This window comes from Stegostoma tigrinum, chromosome 20 (assembly GCF_030684315.1).
Source record: "Stegostoma tigrinum isolate sSteTig4 chromosome 20, sSteTig4.hap1, whole genome shotgun sequence".
Taxonomy (NCBI): Eukaryota; Metazoa; Chordata; class Chondrichthyes; order Orectolobiformes; family Stegostomatidae; genus Stegostoma; species Stegostoma tigrinum.
In genome coordinates this window covers 23,644,056-23,664,914 of record NC_081373.1, presented here as the reverse complement: position 1 = coordinate 23,664,914, position 20,859 = coordinate 23,644,056, and the positions used below count along the sequence as shown (strand labels likewise).

At 40.3% G+C, this 20,859-nt stretch overlaps 1 protein-coding gene across 6 annotated transcripts in view; it reads right to left on the bottom strand.

Annotated features, from left to right (window-relative positions):
* The window catches only part of dclre1a (DNA cross-link repair 1A (PSO2 homolog, S. cerevisiae)), a 106,607-nt gene that overhangs the window by 71,029 nt on the left and 14,719 nt on the right, over positions 1 to 20,859 (bottom strand). For all 6 annotated transcript variants that reach the window (XR_009446970.1, XR_007249575.2, XR_007249576.2 and 3 more), the window contains exon 2: positions 1,241 to 2,899. Coding sequence is in view for 3 of the 6 variants with exons in the window: in XM_048551385.2 (XP_048407342.2) it covers positions 1,241 to 2,899 (1,659 nt within the window). In the remaining 3 variants the exon portion in view is untranslated. The remainder of the gene's footprint in view (positions 1 to 1,240; positions 2,900 to 20,859) is intronic.

Here is a 20,859-nt window from a genome sequence, read left to right as displayed (position 1 = left end):
TGATACTATACAATTCTAATAATAAGCTACCTAGCCACCAGTTCTGAAGAAGGATCACTGGAGACAAAACATTAACTCTACTTTCACAGCGCACACTGAAGGAACATCATCTCATCTTTGCACTAGGCACTTCGCAGCCTTCTGGACCTAATATTGAGTTCACCACCTTCAAACTGTGAACCAACTCTTCCCCTTGTTTTAGCTTTACTTTCCACATTCTATGTCACCATGTACCAAAAGACTATATGTTCCAAACTAGTGTATAATATTTGTGACAGTCATGTATTAAGCAGAAAAGAACATTCTTGCATTTCTATTATACCATCCTCTCCAAATTATGTTCATTCAAGTTCATTCAAGAGAGGGGAAATATCCAAAACAGGGGAAAAGGAAAAATCCACGTGGAGGTGGGAAGAGAATGTGGTGAGCACTGGTCTCCATTTATACTTCAGATAGCTGATACTACAAAACACATCAACCTTGGAAAGGCTTCAAAAGTGAGGCACTGTTCACAAGAGTGTAAATAATGAGATGACAGGGACAAGACAGTAGGTAGAAGCTGACTGTTGGTGGTGATTGAGCAGGCGTAGAACAAGGGACCACAGATCCAGAACGAACTGCAGCCAGAAGAAAAAAATTTTAAAAATTCTTCATGCAAACAATTGAGGGAGTTGAAACACCCACTCTAGATATTTTGACATTAAAGATTACAGTGACCAAATAGATGAAAATGAGTAACAAAATAGCATGGAACTGAGGTATAGACCTTCTGCTTACCAGAAGGGAAGTGTAAAAGAGGGCAAGGGCTGAACACTTGTTTATGCTGAAACTTTACGTATTTAACCAACAAACTACAATTTATTAGGGGATGAATATAGAAATCTCCTTAATTAACTTTTAAAATTTACATTTGTTCCATCTTTCCAATTGGACTAACAGTTAAACAGCATCAGAGTCCAGCTATATCTGAGCAGTTACCTCCCATCTGTTGCTTGCAAATTAAGGCAAATATAAACAAGTGGCACATCAGCACTAGAATTGAAAACTATTTCACACTTTATATTCTTCAGAATAATCATACAATAATAAAATGACAATTATAAAATGTTGTAAACATGTAAAATTCCATTTTCCTATGCTACACAAATATATCATGACATAGTTGCTCATAATTTGACACCTAGATAGCATCTAAAACAAATAAACTGGTCACAAGCGAAGCACAGAATTGACGGTTTACCTGGAATCTTCTTGTAAAAAGGACACTGCTTGGCTTTTTTATGTGTGCTTACTCCAGTTCTTTGCCTTTTTGTTCTTCCTCTTTGTGCATCACTTAGTTCCATTTGAGGTTTGTCGACAGTGCCTATGCAAGTTTCATCACCTACAGAGTTTTCTATTTTTCTCTTTCTTTGTCTTTGCCTTCTTTCATTATATGAAAGCTCAGAAACCAATTCATTTGCTTTTCCTTGAGGTATGTTTTTTGGACATTTTGGTTCGTCTTTGATTTTGGGTTGAAGTCCAAAAAAAACTCCAATATCAGTTTGCTTTAATTCTTTATTTAAATCTCTCCTTTTGGGGATTTTTATAGGACCTCTATCCATGAAGTCCGGTGATGCCATTTCCAAAGTTGTTGTTCCACTCTTTTGAAGTCCAATGCTTTTTGAAGAAATAAGAGCTTCAGAATGGCAACTATGCTGTTTTACAACATTCAATGAAGGCAAAATTAAGGAATACTGAGGCAACGCTGTCTTTGCAGAACAACCAAAATGATCTTCCTCTTCTTTTCTTGCTAGGCAATCATGAAGCTCCTGCACAATAGAACTTTGAGCAAGCTGGAATGATTTGGTTGGTTCTTGCTTAACTTGGGTAGATTCTGGTAAACTGGTTGGCTCTTGTTTAATTTGAAGAGGCTTCAGTAAGCTATCAGAACTTAAGGGGACTGATTCCAATTTAATCAAGTTTGACTCTGGTAAATTAGTTTGTGACCAATTCCTCATCTGTTTCATCTCCTCATTATCCAATGGAATCCCATAACAAGCTTTCGCTTGGTGCGCTTGTGTTGCAATACCTATTCTATTTTTAGTTAGAATGGTAGCACTGTCAGTTAATAGGCTGGAATCTAGATCAATAGCAACAGTATTAAAGTCAATTGTGATTGTGTCCTTTAGACCACAGGATTTATGAACCAATTCTTGCCTATGGTTATTAACCTCTACAGAGCTAGAACAATTGTTGTCTTCAAGTTTACAATCATGTTTAATTGTCTGACCATGAAACAATCTTCTCCTTGTTGAAGATAACCTTTTTTGATCTGGAATTTCATTACAACGAAATGGAGAGTAACTGATATCATCCTTGTTATTATTACTGGCATTTGAACCAAGACCAGAAGTAGATTTATCTTCTAGAAGACTGTTTAGCTTTACTTTTGTACTGTTTACATTAAAAAATCCTTCCGTACTAATTCCAGGTTCCATCTCCTTTGTTAATTGTGATGCTGAATGAGGCAATCTTCTGTGTAGGCTACCGGGTGGTGCTGCAGACACACCTCCTCTTGAAACATTTTCAGAAGAAGTGCTTCTTTTTACTGAGCTTGCTGCTTTGAATTTACTCGAGCTTTTCTCCTTAACTTTGAAGGCAGGAGATTTTAGCAGTAGGAGGGCATTTTGATTTTTGTTCGTCAGATGTTCTTGAATCCAAGGAGATTGATTGTTCTGTAAAGACTGATGATTATTGTTAGGATCTGGTGAAATTGTGAAGGCATCCCTTACTGAACTATGCAAAAATGTAGACTGAACAACACTCTGGCCCAGTGCTCTACTTTCAGCAAGCAGCAAATGGGAATATCGTTTGTAGTGTATTGGAATTGTATTGTTGCAAAGCAAGCCATCAGGGCATTCTGAAAAATAAAGTGAATCATCTTGAAATGGAATCTTATTAAGTTACTATGCAATGAGATGTCTTAAAAGAGATCTGCTGTTAATGACTAAAACATATTAATTTTCTCACTTATATAATGTTAAAATTGAAATTACTTTGATCATAGTTTCTACCCTCAAATAGAACAGCCATTGCTGATCAAATGCATCATGACAGTTTAGTGTGTGCTGGTCAGACATGTGCAACATTCAACAGACAGTGCTACATAGAATCAGCAATTAAATAAACGAAAATGCTTTTGTTGATGTATCTCACAAAGGTTCTCAGATTTGAGTGATGAGTGTTCCACTGACTCCGCACTTTGGGGAGGCCAGTGAGATGATAGTAAATATGCAGCACTCTCTTTGTTTTGTCATGGGCACGTCACAATTAATGAACTCCAGAATGTTATGGAAGAGGATAAGACCATAAGATCATAAGACATAGGAGCAGAAATTAGGCCTTTTGGCCCACCAAGTCTGCTCTGCCATTCAATCATGTCTGATAAGTTCCTCCAATACCATAAGTTAGGACAGTGAGCAAAGAATTGGCAGATGGAGTACAATGTGGATAACTGTGACGTCATGCACTTTAGTAAAAAGAGTAAAAGCATGGACTATTTTCTAAATGGGGAGAAAATTCAAAAGTCTGAAGTGCAAAGAGACTTGGGAGTTCTAGTCCAGGATTCTTGCAAGGTAAATTTGCAGGTTGAGTCAGAAGTCAGGAAGGCAAATGCAATGTTGGTATTTACCTGAAGAAACTCTTACAGTCTTTATTTATATTACCAGCTAGCTTGCCCTCATATTTAATCTTCTCTCTCCTTATTTTATTTTGTTCCCCTCTGGCGGTCTTTGTAAGATTCCCAGTCGTATGGTTTCCCACTATCCTTCATTACATTACGTGTTTTCTCTTTTGCTTTTATGCTATCCCTGGCTTCCTTAGTCAGCCATGGTTGCCTCATCCTCCCTGTAGCATGCTTCTTTTCCCAGGGATGAATTTTTGCTGCGTCTCTTGAGTTACTCCCAGAAACTCCTGGCATTGCTTTCCATTGTAAGGTTTTGGAATAGATTTATAGCTCAGTAGGCTCCTCTTTTAGTCAACTCTGCCCAGCTCCTCCGTCGTACCTCTGTAGTCACCTTTACTCAGCTGTAATACCATTACCTCTGATTCAATCTTCTCCCTCTCAAATTGGAGAGTAAATTCGATCATCCTATGATCACTGCCTCCATCTGGAGTCCTAAGGATATTGAGAACTTGTAAAAACCAGCTGTTTGGTTTATATGGCAAAGATCACATCACTGCTTAGAGGTAACCATAAATATTCAGGAGCTGGGTGACATCTACTGTAACTCAACCTTGCAATTTATTGCCCAAGATCATTGTTACGTACCTCCGAGATAGCCTATTACTTCCTTAAAACTAACAATTTGTTGGGCACACAACTCCTCTGAACCATTCTCAAATAACAAGCACTACCTTTGCCCTCTTGTAGTGCAGTGGTAGTACCCCTACACCAGACCAGGAGGCCTGGGTTCATGTCCCACCTGCTCCAGAGGTGCGTGATAGGAACTCTGAACAGGTGGATCAAAATAAAACAAACACTGCCTTTAGATTCCTTTGGAGGATAATTAGATTAGATTCCCTACAGTGTGGAAACAGGCCCTTCAGCCCAACAAATTCACACCGCCCCTGGAAGCATCCCACCCAGACCCATCCCCCGATGACCGACATACCCCTGAACACTACGGGCAATTTAGCATTGCCAATCCACCTAGCCTGCACATCTTTGGACTGTGGGAGGAAACCCACGCAGACACGGGAAGAATGTGCAAACTCCACACAGACAGTTGGACGTACATGGAATAGCGTAGGTTAGATGGGCTTGAGATCGGTTTGACAGGTCGGCACAACATCGAGGGCAGAAGGGACTGTACTGTGCTGTAATGTTCTATGTTATCTATGTTATTTAGTTGCCTGAGGCTGGAATGGAACCCGGGTCCCTGGCGCTGTGAGGCTGCAGTGCTAACCACTGAGCCACCATGCTGTAATATGGAATCAAAATGAATGCCATATAGTAGCCTGAAAGTTTCCTGATTTTACAGCCTTTTCAAATTAGTACTAGTGCAAAATAAAATCATGTTGCATTTTGGAATGGAACTTTTTCAGTGACAACACTTATGTGGTAAAATCTACAACTACGAACCCGTAATTTTGAAGTCAATTCTCTTGAAGGAACCAAGGGTAATACAGGAGTAGTAATGCAGGAAATAGAAGGAAAAAAAGGAGAAACAAAAAGAAGAGAGCAAAACCAGTATAAGAAATGAAGAAACGCTGAATTGTACTTCTTAAAAAAAAGGCAAGTGAAAACAGAAGGCAAATACTTACTAGATAACAAAGTGTGAAGCTGGATGAACACAGCAGGCCAAGCAGCATCTCAGGAGCACAAAAGCTGACGTTTTGGGCCTAGACCCTTCATCAGAGAGGGCCCGAAATGTCAGCTTTTGTGCTCCTGAGATGCTGCTTGGCCTGCTGTGTTCATCCAGCTTCATACTTTGTTATCTTGGATTCTCCAGCATCTGTAGTTCCCATTATTTCTGAGGCAAATACTTACTGGTTGAATGGACATCCAGTGATACTGTTGTAGAACTAAAGCTATTGAAACAATGTATGCTGTCTATTTTACAAATGAAGGAATTGATGATCCCAAGAAGACAGATCTGAAAATTTTGCTAGCATCAATAAGAGCAAGGCTTTACAGAATTAATACATCTGATCTTTCAACTGGGAATCAGTAAAATCCAGAAAAGATTAGGAAAGATCTCAAAGACCAGATCAAGGCATGAATTAACAGACTTCAACTCATGTCAGACTGACTGAAATCCTAAGGGTTTACCGGAAAATGCTATGGCAATGGTTCTGAGTAAGAGTGCTTTTAGAAGAGCAATTTTTGGAAGTCTCACTGATTCGGTGGTTGCCTCCTTTCTCAGCAAGAAAAAGGCCATACCATTGACACATTAGTTGAGGACAGTCACAAGTATGAAGCCAGTGCGACAGGCCAGCAATAATGTCATGATTTAACAGCAGTCAACACTACTGATACTATCAGCAAAGTACTCCAAACCAAGAAAATCTGTAATGGTGAGGTTTCTCGGACCTTCCCAAAAGCTGTCCTGCTTTTATGAATAAAAGACCATAAGATAGAGGAGCTAAAATAGGCCATTCAGCCCAGATATACACTGCCATTCAAAGAGATCATTGGCTGATTTGATAATCCTCAATTCCATTCTCCTGCCTTTTCTCCATGACCTTAGATTCCCTTACTGATTAAAAATCTGTTGATCTCAACCTTGAATGTAGTCAATGATCCTCATTAGCCCTCTGCTGACAGATTCACTGCCAGTGTTCTCTCTAATTTTGGTCAATCTATACAACTTTTCCTCATAAGGTTGTACCTCTGTAACTGGTGTCAGCCTAGTGAACCTTCTCCACATTGCCTCTAAACCTAGTAAATCTTTCCTTAGATTTGGGGCCCAAAAGCATTATTTTAGTTGTGCTTTGTATAGTTTCAGTAAAATCTCCCTCATTTTAAAATCTATTCCCTTGAAATAAAGATTAACATTCAATTTGCCTTACCATTACTTGCTGAATTTAGGATGATTATTTCTTGCAATCCATGGTGAAGAGTTCAAATCCCTCTGTTCCGAGGTTTTCTGCAGTCTTTCTCTATTTAAATAATATTCAGCTCCGCTACTTGGCCTGTCAAAGTGCATAAGCTCACACTTCCCCTCATAATATTCGATCTGTAAAGTTTTTGTCCATTGACTAAACCTGTCTACATCTCCCTACAGGCACTTTTGTCACCCTCATCACTTGCCTTCCACTTATTTTCGTATCAACTGCAATCTTGACGACAGTACATGTCCTTTCCTCATCCAAATCATTAATTTATATTGTAAGTAATTATCTGTAAAGAGTGTGACACCAAAGTGTATCAGGCACACGCTTGCAGGAAATTTGGTTCCAAAAGCCAAACGAGACCCCAAATCAGAGCTGACCAACCGTATAATACAGCAACGCAACACTGGTAACAAGAGAATTGTTAAGATTGTGCGCAAACACAAACAAATCAAAAAAGTTCAGAGACAACCAACTGAAAGGCAAATTTCAGAAGCTGACCAAACTTTCCATATTGTTAACCCCAAACATCATATCAACAGCACGAAGTGACGAAAGCTTTCACAACTTTAATATATGTCTTGAAAAAAATGGATCAACGCACATTAAAAGGTGAAATCACAGAGGAACTACTGTCAACATATTACCACTATCAATCCTGAAAGACAGGTTCCTAAGTGAGTGGCGCTTCATGGTACAGCCTATGCGAGACCATCTTAGTGTACAATGGATCACCAATTTTATTAACTAGTAAAATAGTCCTAATGTGCAAGCATATTGTGGCTTCCTGGTGGATACTAATAGTCCAGAAGTGGCAGGCCTACTAAATATCCATAGATTACAGCGTGGTCACAATTCATGAGATTTAAATATTTCAAAACAGATCATATATGACAAAACCAAATCAGACAACCATGATCAATCAATGATAGAATCAAATCTGCCAATGATCTCAAATGTCTCTACCTGGGTAGATTGACAAAATTTGTGATTTCAAGGGTGATACAATATTACATCTTAAGGATGACCCCATTTATTGATCTTCCAAGGGAAGCATGCACATATTCAGGAGAAACTTGAAACAGAACTGAACTTGGTGGAGCAAAATGATGTAATTTGGGAAGGTGACCACCACAGACTGAAGTAACTCCATTATCTGCTTCGGAAAGTAAAATAGCACTGGAGTATGCCTAGATCAAAAGTGCCTCGACTTTTCACTTAACGTGTTATCACATAAAATACTACCATGGAAGAACTAAACGCTAAATTATCCTGAGTTGGATTCTTTTCCAAACTAGATACAAAGCACAGCTAATGGCTTGTCATCTGAATCAATGTTACTCATAAATTAAGGCTGGTTGACAGAATAGATGCAATTTATCTCATCTTGGGCTAAATAACTTATGTCTTAGTTCTATATTAGGCTTGGTAAAGCTAAAGATGCAGGAGCAAATAATGACAAGAAAGTAAAGCATCTGAAGATCATAAAATAAAGGCAGTAAATGAGATATACTGCAAAAACTACAGCAGCAGACATTAATTGCGCTGCACGTTAAAACTTTGAATGCTCTCACCCTGTAAGGACAGAAAACATGAAGATCATTCAGTCCTTTTGAAGTGAAACTTAAGCCATACCATAGCTTTCCATATCAAGTAATTTTCAATGTATTTGTTTAATAAAATCCTACGATAGGTTTGTAAAATAAAAACAAGACGTAAATCTCAGATTGAAGCAGAAGACTTTCTGAATTCCTTTGCTGGTCTTGTAAAAATCTATGCTTTCCAATACATCCCCACAAGAAAAAATTAAGAGCAGATTAAAATTATGGGAGAAACTATAATGGGACTGAACCACAAACCTTCCAGTAAAAGTTAAAGATGTATTATACAATTAGCAAATACTTACAAATTTGGAATAGCAATATAGTGCTAACAATTTAGAACTGCAGGTTTTCGACAATTAACTATCCTTTGTTTTGATTTTGTTTGAAACGAAAAAGCCTTGTTTTTCCTTTAAACACTTATTCCACCTGAAGCAAATATATAGTTCTCCTTGGAATCTTTTACTTCAGCTGATCTTTAACCCAATTCCAAGTATTATTTTTGATAAACTTATCATTGGTTAGCAACCTTTAAAAGGTGCCTTTAAGGGTTATTAGCATATCTGCTGAGCATTTAAACTGACTACATTAAGTTCAGTGCATAATGTTTTATTCACAAACCAATTTTGTAAAAGAGGTATGAAGTGGGTATTAGGTCCAAGGCATAGGAAAATTGAAATCAAGGTTTACATCTTGGACACCTATTGAAAAGCCCCAAGTGATACGATGGATGGCTCACTTCCACCAAGAAGTGTCTGTGTGTATACCGTTCACTACTATGAACCTTTGGGTATATCTTAGAAGGATTTACATAGACTTTCAATAGACAAGAATATATGAAAACAATGAAACAATCAAAATATTCCAAATATTTTACAAAAATCTTGGATGGTGACAAACTTGAAAACAAAACTGTTTGGTGTTATGGTTTCTAAAATAGCAAGGGATATAAAATGTTAAAAAGTTCAGAAGAAATGTTAATACATAGAAATAGGGTTATTCAGGAGATAATTGAAGCAGAGCCATGAAATATGAAAGGACACAAAAACATTTTCCTACTTTAAAAAGAATCAAGTCAAATATCACATGATGGTAACACAGAGTGGAGCTGGAGGGGCACAGCAGGCCAGACAGCATCAGAGGAGCCGGAAAGTTGACTTTTCGTATCGGGACCCTTCTCCTCCAGCTCCACACTCTGTCAGCTCAGATTCCAGCATCGGCAATTCTTAGTATCTCACATGAAGGTAGATTTCTTATAAAATTGAATCTAGCATAAATGTTGTCATATCAATAAGGCATGAAAATAGATCATATATTGTTTTAAAGGTACAAGCTTAAACCTAAAATTATCATACTCTTTGAATCTCCACACCTTCCACAATGTGTACATTGCAGTTAAATCAATGCCAAAAAGCAACATCAGCAGAAACTGAGAATAAAGGGTAGCTTTTGAAACTCATTATGCCTGAAGGGGCACTAATGGTTTTCCACTTATGTCACACAATAAGTTTTGACAAGGGGCAAAGAAGCTTAACCTTGTTAGGATTCTGGCGCTATTAATAGCCTCATTTATCTCCCAAGGCAAATACTGGACGCCTGACTGTAAAATAAGTTCTATTGTTTATTGTTGAAACATACAGGTTTCTTAATGGGCTTGACACGTTAAGTACTGAGAGATGTTTCCCATCATGGGAGAGTCTGGGACCAGACGGCAGAGTCTCTTAGTACAAAGGGGTGCCAATTTAATGAGGAGGGATTTCTTCTCTCAAAGGATCAAAAGTTTTCAGAACTCTTTGTCACAGATATCTATGGAGGCAGATTCCTTGTATGTGTTTACGGTTGAGACAGATGATTTCCCTTTTGATCAAGAATCTATGAGTTATGAGGAAAGGGCAGGAAAGTGGATACACGGAATGTCAGATCAGCCGTGATCCTATTGTGGTTAGAGGAGCCAAATGGCTCCTGTTAGTATTTATGATCTTATGCTTGTTTGTTCAAAATCATGGAACCTCATGTCTTTTTGTTATTAGTAAGTACTTGGGATCCCGTAGCACTTGCACTTTAAAAAAATGGTTAACTGGTCCCTGGGCAAGTCATTTCATTAATTTGGTGGTCTGGTCCAGGATCATAACATAGGTAATTTAAAAGGTGCATTGAAAAACATATGGTTTGGGGAACATTTTGCATGACCTATCAAAAAAAAAGGACAAAAGAACAGATTTTAAAGAACACTGCTTATACATAGTACAGGAGAAAAATAAAGAAATTCAAATTACCTCTCTCCTGTCATTTGTAATATCTTCTCTGGTTCAATTGTGTCAGTTCACTCCCTTAACTGGTCTGAGCAGCTTATTTTCTTTTATATGTGATGAATCACACTGCTATATAAGTTCTCATACAATTGTATGAAGTTTGCAAAAACAAATTTCATACTGGAACCATAGTTTATGTGATATGCTACATAGTTCAGTAACATGTTTGAGTGGTCATGGCAATATCTTACCAAGATGAGATATTAAATAACAACTAAATAAAGAAAGGTTTTACTTCTGTCATAAATGAAAGTTGCTGCTTATTCCTGACTTGACAAAATTACCATGACAGCTAAAATCTCTCGTGTATCACTCTAAATTTCAAAAGTTTATTTCATAAATGGAAGGTTGGTGAAATATGCCTGATCTATTTTAATACTAAGTAGCAATATTAAAGATTTTCATAACTTTACTCAATGCTCAATGCTTAAACTGAAGTACTAGAGAAAAACAACTTAGTACATACTCTTACGGGGATTATTCTTTGCATCATAGTAGATACTGTTATATTTTAGATGCATTTTTTATTATTTGCTTCAAAATAACCATCGTGATAATGGTAAAGTTTTCTGTTTATAAAAATCTTCATCCATTTATCTGGTAAACAGGTATAGAATGATGCAGCGCATTAGTAATACCAAGGCTCTCCCAAACTCTTGGCACCATGCTTTGAAAAACATCAGCTGTGATCTGAACCTTTGAAAAGAATGCACTAAGTGGGAATGGGAGTATCAGCTAATTTTTTAGTGGGTTGAACATTCTGCCATATAAAGTAACATCTGTCAAATATTAATTCCTTCATTGCAACATATTTTCTGGAAGAGAAGTATTGTTCCTCTTATGTGAGCTTACAAATTTAATGTACAAAATGTAGCATGAAAAAGTCAAAAGCTAAAGTCAAATTGACTTAGTGCTATAAATAAGAGTCTTGTTGTATTTTCCCCCCAATCATTTTACAATTAGAAAACACATAAGGTGGTCTTACAACTCAACTATAACTACTGAGAAGTATCAAATCAGTCATGCTATTTAACTTTCCTCAAGCTCTCCCACTCCTAACTCTCATGTATTATTTACAATACATGGATGTATTCGAAGAACACCAATACAGTTTAGGCTGCAGCAAATATCTTGGCTTTAGAAAAGCTTTACATCTGAGTCTGTGCTAGGTCTTAGGTTTGTTTGAGCTGTGACAAAAGTGCACAAAAAGATGCTTCTTCCCTCACATATCACTTGGGTTGTAATTCAGAGATTCCTCCAAGAGTTATTGGATGAATGTTACAACTCCACAGCGTTTAGTCCAACAGACAAAACAGGTTCACCAAGGATTGCTAAGATATCATTTTAATGTGCTTCAGCTAGCTTTCCAAACAACTGTTTGAACCATTCATTATGTTAAATTTGAACCTGCATTCTAATATCACACCGCTCATATAATTTTCTTTCCTACCAATTAGCAAACATCTAACCAAATTACAACATTTTATCTCTTACTTATTTTCAGGGTTGAGAAAAATGGCAATCTCCACACATTACATCATACCAATGACGCATTTTGAAATATCGTTAACATGATTTACCAGTTCATGTTTGCGCACTATCTCCACAGCAAACCAGAGTGAAAACAAGTCCTTTGCTTTGCTGGAAATTTGTGATAAAAGTATCAAATACCATTGACAGTTCCCACAATAATATTGTCAACAAAAGGAACATACAGTGTAGACAGCAGTGGTTTAATATCTTGCCCAATTACCTGCAGACAGTCTCTGAATCTACAGAGAAAAACAGGATTTTATTTGGTCACAGGCTCACTTTATTTTGGAGGCAGAGTACTCTTCAAATGTACTCATTTTCCCCTTTGCGATTCCCCTGGATCATTTACTACTTATATACACCTCTAAAAACATCAACCCTTCATTAGCATATAATACATCAGTATGTCAGAAATCAGGTGCTGTCTAGAAAACTTAGCACATATTTATTATTGGATTTTAAATATCAGGTAATTTTAGTAAGTTAACTGCACATTTTCAGATAGCTGTCCAATGACTAACAGAAGTATAACAGTTAGCATTCCTTTGAAGCATCAAAAAAAACTGGATGCATTTATTTCTTAATTATACTGGAGCAAACAATTCTCCTGAAGGAAAACCAACATTATCAAATGCTGTGTGAGTGATAATGGGAACTGCAGATGCTGGAGAATCCAAGATAATAAAATGTGAGGCTGGATGAACACAGCAGGCCCAGCAGCATCTCAGGACCACAAAAAAAAGCATTGAGCTTTTGTGCTCCTGAGATGCTGCTGGGCCTGCTATGTTCATCCAGCCTCACATTTTATTATCAAATGCTATTTTCCAGTTTTTTTGGTTTGAAACAGGGAAGACAGATAAGATGACACCCCTCACTCTACCAGACGGAAGGACGCTGTGGCAAATAATCTGAGCAGTATTAACTGGACCTATTTTCCACATTTCATCACAAATTAGTGTTTCATTCAAAAACCAAAGAAAGGGACTTGAGTTTTCATTAATGGGGATACAGATATGGCTGCCAGGGCCAGTGTTTATTAATCACCACTCACTACTTGCAAAGTTGATAGTGAGCTGCCTTCTTGAACTGCTGCTGAGCATACAGTTAAGGTGCTGCTACAATGCTGCTGGGTATCAAGTTCTAGGATTTTTATTCAACTGCAGTTAAAGGAATAATGATACGAGCTATTCAAATCAGGATAATACATGGTTTGGGCAAGGGATAGGAGGCAGCAGTGATCCCATGCATTTGTTGTCTTTGGCTTTCTAGGAATTAAATCAACAGTACTTCATTTATGAACTTCTAGATCAGTGTATGAGATGTAAAACAGATTGTTTGTCTTGAATAGAACTGCACATTTTACATAGCTGTCAGAGTAGCATTCATTCAATCAAATTGTAACTATTCCAGAACATACCCGATTTGTGCTGAATAGATGATGTTGGAAGGCTTTGGTGAATTAGAAGTAAGCATCTAAGCTTTTAATTAGAATAAGTTACTATTATATATGGTTGAGGCTTCCCAATAATCAGCAGAAAAAGGCAGCAACTAAAAATGGCTGATTGGTACAGACCAGAAAGGTCTCAAATTTAATCCCAAGCTTGCTGATCTTGAGCAATTAGTTTGTGTCCCCGGGCTAAAAATCAGTTTATTGATTATTATCCATTGATTTTCTAGAAAGTGCACATTTGTGGAAATCATGAAGAATAAGATTATGACCAAGATCTTCCTCTATCAAAATGCCAGCAAATATATCATGCATCTTCCTATACAATCATTTGGCAACTTTGAACTCAATTCTAACCTGCCTTTGCTGTCTATTGTCCAAGACTGTGTGTTCACCTCCTAAATGTGTGCTCATCAATCCTGCTACTCAGTGTTTGAACTTTTCTGTCAGATTTCTGATCAATCAATGCAATATTGATTTTCCCTTTTATAGTTATAAATGACTCCCTATGATATTGTAACGTTTTTAAATTCATTCACAGGATGCAGCTTCACTGGCCGAGCAGCATTTATGCCTACCTTTTTGATAACATGGTGGTGAGATGCCTTTTTGAACCGCTGCTGTTCACTACTTTTAGGTACAACAACAAAGCTGTTGCTACAATCCATCAAAATCCTTATAATCATAGAATTAAACATCACAGCAGGCAGCCATTCCATCCATTGCATCAGTGCCAGTTTACAGTAATAGAAACAGTAGTAAACCATTTACCCCATCAAAGCTTCTCCATCTTTTAATTAGATTATGGCTAATCACCTAACTCAATGACACTTTGCCACTGTCTCCATGTCCCTTGATGTCAATAGTCTCCAAAGATCTACTTATTTCTGTCTTACGCATGCTCATTACAGCTCTCTGGAGGACAGAATGCCAAAGATTTATTATACACTGAGCGCAGAAATTCCTTGTCATGTCAGTCTTAAACAGCCTACCTCTTATTCTGAGAGTCTGTGCCCTAGTTCATAAACATCAGCCAGTAGAAACACCCTATCCATAACCATTCTATCACATCCTGGAAGGATTGTGTTTGTTTCGATCAGATCAGTCCTCATTCCTGAAAGTCTAGAGAATGCAGATCCACTTTGCTCCATGTTTCCTCAGCAGCAAATCCCACAATTCCAGGGATTAACCTTGCAAATCTCTGTCGTACTCCATTTATAGCAAGTATGCCATTTGTAGATAGGGAAGAGCAAAAACTTTACATAATACATGAGGTGCAGTGCCACCAAGGCTCTGTACAAATGCAGCAAGCATCTTTAATTCTGTACTCAAATCTTATTGCGATGAAAACCATGTACCACTTGCTTTCCTAATTAATTGCTGTGCTTGTATGCCAGCTTGTAGGGGCTTCTGAACAAGGACACTAGCTTTCCAAGTGGTCAGCATTTAAGAAATAGTCTGTCTTCCTGCACTTCACACCCTCTCATATGATATTCCAACTGCCATTTTTTGCCCATTTACTTAGCCTATCCAAATCCTCTTGAAGTCTCCTTGTATTTTCTTTACAACTTAAATTCCTATCTGGTTTGATTCATTTAGCAAATTTGAAAATATTACAACTGATCCACAGAGTCAAATCATTTAAATAGATTGTCAACAACTGTGGCTCTAGCACCGATCCTTGTGATGCCTCAAGTGATAACTGCCTGCCAATTACAGAATGATTTATTTGTACCAACTCTCTGCTTTCTACCTTCTAACCAATTCTTGATCCATATTAGTATATTACCTATAACCTTAAACATTAATTCTTTTAGTAATCTCCCATAATCGCCCTTATTTAAAGACTTCTAAAAATCCAAATGCACACCCACTGGTTGTTCTCTCTCCATGCTGCCAGTAATATCCTCAAAACCCCAACAGATTTGTCAAACATGATTTCCCTTTCATAATCGAATGCTGACTTTGCACAACAGTAACATTATTTTGCATGAGTTCATTTACGTGGACATTTATGATAATAAGCGGCAGGAGCTGGGTGGAAGTGAGGTCGAAGCAGAGAGGCTGTTGGGAGGGTAAGTGATTTAAGGTTTAAAAAAACTTACCTCGACCGGCGGAGCCCTCCATTTCTGTTCCAGCAGCAGGAAGAGCGGGAGCTCTAACCAAGAAGGACTCCTGTATGTTGTTAAGGTAAGGCTTTTCAATTTAAAAAAGGGGGTGGCCATGGGCACCCCCATGGGCCCCAGCTATGCCTGCCTCTTTGTAGGTTACGTGGAACCGCACCTACACAGGCCCCAAACCCCACCTCTTCCGCCATTACATTGATGACTGTATCGGCGCCGCCTCTTGCTCCCCAGAGGAGCTCGAACAGTTCATCCACTTCACCAACACCTTCCACCCCAACCTTCAGTTCACCTGGGCCATCTCCAGCACATCCCTCACCTTCCTGGACCTCTGAGCCTCCATGTCAGGCAACCTGCTTGTAGCTGATGTCCATTTCAAGCCCACCGACTCCCACAGCTACCTAGAATACACCTCCTCACACACCGCTGCAAGAATTCCATCCCCTATTCCCAATTCCTCCACCTCCGCCGCAACTGCTCCCAGGATGAGGCATTCCACTCCCGCACATCTCAGATGTCCAAGTTCTTCAAGGACCGCAACCCCCCCCCCCCCCCCACAGTGATCGAGAACGCCCTTGACCGCATCTCCCGCAACACATCACTCACACCCCGCCCACGCCACAACCACCCAAAGAGGATCCCCCTCATTCTCACACACCACCCCACCAACCTCCGGATACAATGCATCATCCTCCGACACTTCCGCCATCTACAATCCAACCCCACCACCCAAGTCGTTTTTCCATCCCCACCCTTGTCTGCTTTCCGGAGAGACCACTCTCTCCGTGACTCCGTTGTTCGCTCCACACTGCCCTCCAACCCCACCACACCCGGCACCTTCCCCTGCAACCGCAGGAAATGCTACACTTGCCCCCACACCTCCTCCCTCACCCCTATCCCAGGCCCCAAGACGACTATCCATATTAAGCAGAGGTTCACCTGCACATCTGCCAATGTGGTATACTGTATCCATTGTACCCGGTGTGGCTTCCTCTACATTGGGGAAACCAAGCGGAGGCTGGGGACCGCTTTGCAGAACACCTCCACTCGGTTCGCAATAAACAACTGCACCTCCCAGTCACGAACCATTTCAACTCTCCCCTCCCATTCTTTAGATGACATGTCCATCATGGGCCTCCTGCAGTGCCACAATGATGCCACCCAAAGGTTGCAGGAACAGCAACTCATATTCCGCTTGGGAACCCTGCAGCCCAATTGTATCAACGTGGACTTCACCAGCTTCTAAATCTCCCCTTCCCCCACTGCATCCCAAAACCAGCCCAGTTCTTCCCCTCCCCCCACTGCATCCCAAAACCAGCCCAGCCTGTCTCTGCCTCCCTGACCTATTCTTCCTCTCACCCATCCCTTCCTCCCACCCCAAGCCGCACCTCCATTTCCTACCTACTAACCTCATCCCACCTCCTTGACCCGTCCGTCTTCCCTGGACTGACCTATCCCCTCCCTAGCTCTCCACCTATCTTCTTTTCTCTCCATCTTCGGTCCGCCGCCCCTTCTCTCCCTATTTATTCTAGAACCCTCACCCCATCCCCCTCTCTGATGAAGGGTCTAGGCCCGAAACGTCAGCGTTTCTGCTCCTGAGATGCTGCTTGGCCTGCTGTGTTCATCCAGCTCCACACTTTATTATCTCAGATTCTCCAGCATCTGCAGTTCCCATTATCGCTTTTCAATTTATATTTCTTCTATATCGTGTGATTGATTAAAAGTTTAATTGGTTAATTGAATAAGACCGTAGCAGAGAAGTACTAGAAATCATTTAATACATAAATTGTAAAAGTTAATTAAGTAAGTTGTTATGGCTGGACAGCTGTATGATGTGGGAGCTGGCTGATCCCATTGTGAACAGCAGCGACCACATCTGCAGTAAGTGTTGGTTGCTGGAAGAACTCTGGATCAGAATTAATGATCTGGAATCTGAGCTTCAAACTCTGCGGCACATCCAGGAGGGGGACAGTTACCTGGACGCTTCATTTCAGGAGGCAGTCACACCCAGTAGATTAAGTAATTCAAACTCAGTAAGTGTTCAGGGACAACAATGTGTGACTGTAAGCAGGGCAGGTAGGGGAATTCCGAGTTCAGGAGTGCAGCAGCCTCAGCCCTTGACCTTGTCCAACAGGTCTGAAATTCTTGCTCCCTGTACAGATGAGGGAAAGGGCTGTGGACAGGATGAGCCAGCTGACCACGGCACCATGGTGCAAAAGGCCATTCAAGAGGGGGGAGCAACAAGGCAAGTTGTTGTTACTGGGGATTCTGTAATTAGGGGACAGATAGTATCCTATACAAGCCCTATGCAAGCCAGATTGGGAGTCCCGCATGGTGTGTTGCCTGCCCGGTGCCAGGGTGCAGGACACCTCCGACCGGCTTGAAAGGATATTGGAGTGGGAGTGGGAGGATCCAGTTGTCGTGGTCCACGTTGGGACTAACAACATGGGCAAAGCTAGGGTAGAGGACCTGTTCAGGGATTATCAAGCACTAAGAAGGAAATTGAAGTACAGGTCCTCAAGGGTCATAATGTTCAGATTACTGCCCGACCCAGGTGCCAACCGGCATAGGGATAAGAAAGTTAGGGAAGTAAACACGTGGCTAAGGGACTGGTGTGGCAAAGAGGGATTCCATTTCATGGGGCATTGGCATTAGTTTTGGAACGGGCGGGCGGGGGGGGGGGGGGGGGGGGGGTGGAATCTGTACCATTGGGACGGTCTCCACCTGAACCGACCTGGAGCCAGTGTTCTAGCAAAAAAGGATAAATAGGGTTGTCAGTAGGACTTTAAACTTCTGAGTCGGCGGGGGAAGGGAAAGCGAAAGTGACAGGGAGTATGGAGTTAAATGGAAAGATAAGCAGCAGGATAGCATGTGTACAGGTGGATTTAAGCTCGAGGCAGACTAGGAATGCAGCAATAAGGAAGGATAACTTAGGACATCTTATGATTTCCAATATCTCTAATAATGATAAAGTTAGCATTAAGGTACTTTACCTAAATGCTTGTAGTATTCGTAACAAAGTAGATGAATTAATGGCACAAATCATCTTGAATGGTTATGATGTGGTAGGCATCACAGAAACGTGGTTGCAGGGGGTTCAGGACTGGCAGTTAAACATCCAAGGATTCACAACTTATCGAAAACACAGGTAGGTGGGCAGAGGGGGCAGGGTTGCCTTGTTAGTTAAGAATGAAATTAAATCTATGGCGCTGAATGACATAAGGTCAGGTGATGTGGAGTCTGTGTGGGTGGAGTTGAGGAACCACAAAGGCAAAAAAACCATAATGGGAGTTACGTACAGATCGCCTAACAGTGTTCATGACCTGAGGCGCAAGAGGCACCGGGAAATAGATAGGGCATGTCAGAAAGGCAAGGTCACGGTGATCATGGGGGACTTCAATATGCAGGTATACTGGGTGCATAATGTTGCTGGTGGATCCAAAGAAAGGGAATTCATGGAATGCTTACAGGATGGGTTTTTGGAACAGCTTGTAATGGAGCCCACAAGGGAGCAGGCTATTCTGGATTTAGTGCTATGTAATGAGCCAGGCTTTATAAAAGATCTTAAAGAAAGGGAAAACTTAGGAGCCAGTGATCATAATATGGTAGAGTTCAGTCTGCAGTTTGAAAGAGAGAAGGCAAAAATCGGATGTAATGGTGTCACAGTTAAATAAAGGTAATTACAGGGGCATGAAAGAAGAACTGACGAAAATCGACAGGAAGTAGAGCCTTGCAGGGAAGACAATACAGCAACAATGGCAGGAGTTTCTGGGTGTAATTGGGGACACAGTACAGAGGTTCATCCCAAAGAAAAGAAAGATTATCCAGGGGGGGCGCGGCGGAATTAGACAGCCATGGCTGACAAAGGAAGTGAGGAAACGTATCAAAGGAAAAGAGACAGCCTATAGAGTGGCTAAGAGAACTGGGAAATCAGAAGACTGGGAAGGCTACAAAAATAAACAGAGGATAACAAAGAGAGAAATGAGGAAGGAGAGGATCAAATATGAAGGTAGGCTAGCCAGAAATATTAGAAATGATAGTAAAAGTTTCTTTCAATACATAAGAAACAAACGAGAGGCAAAAGTAGACATTGGGCTGCTCCAAAATGACACTGGAAGGCTAGTGATGGGAGATAAGGAAATAGCTGAAGAACTTAGTAAGTACTTTGTGTCAGTCTTCACAGTGGAAGACATGAGTAATATCCCAACAATTAAGGAGAGTCGGGGGCAGAGTTGAGTATGGTAGGCATTACAAAAGAGAAAGTGCTAGAAAAGCTAAAAGGTCTAAAAATTGATAAATCTCCTGGCCCCAATGGGCTACACCCTAGAGTTCTGAGGCAGGTGGCTGAGGAAATAGCGGAGGCTTTAGTTGTGATCTTTCAAAAGTCACTGGAGTCAGGGAAAGTCCCAGATGATTGGAAAATCGCTGTTGTAACCCCCTTGTTTAAGAAAGGATCAAAGCAAAAGATGGAAAATTATAGACTGATTAGCCTAACCTCAGTTGTTGGTAAAATTCTAGAATCCATCGTTAAAGATGAGATTTCTAAATTCTTGGAAGCGCAGGGTCGGATTAAAACAAGTCAGCATGGATTTAGTAAGGGGAGGTCATGCCTGACAAACCTGTTAGAATTCTTTGAAGAGGTGACAAGTAGGTTAGACCAGGGAAACCCAGTGGTTGTTATCTATCTAGTCTTCCAAAACGTCTTTGATAAGGTGCCTCATGGGAGGTGCTAAGTAAGGTGAGGGCCCATGGTGTTCAAGGTGAGCCACTGGCATGGATTGAGGATGGCTGTCTGACAGAAGGCAGAGAGTTGGGATAAAAGCCTCTTTTTCGGAATGGCAACGAGCGACAAGTGGTGTCCCACAGGGTTCAGTGTTGGGGCCGCAGCTGTTCACTTTATATATTAATGATCTGGATGAAGGGAATGGGGGCATTCTGGCAAAGTTTGCCGATTATACGAAGTTAGGTGGACAGGCAGGTAGTACTGAGGAGGTGGGGAGACTGCAGAAAGATTTAGACAGTTTAGGAGAGTGGTCCAGGAAATGGCTGATGAAATTCAACGTGAGCAAATGTAAGGTGTTGCACTTTGGAAAAAAAAGAATACAGACATGGGCTATTTTCTAAACAGTGAGAAAATTCATAAAGCCGAAGTACAAAGGGATCTGGGAGTGTGAGTCCAGGATTCTCTAAAGGTTAACTTGCAGGTTGAGTCCATGATTAAGAAAGCGAATGTAGTGTTGTCACTTACC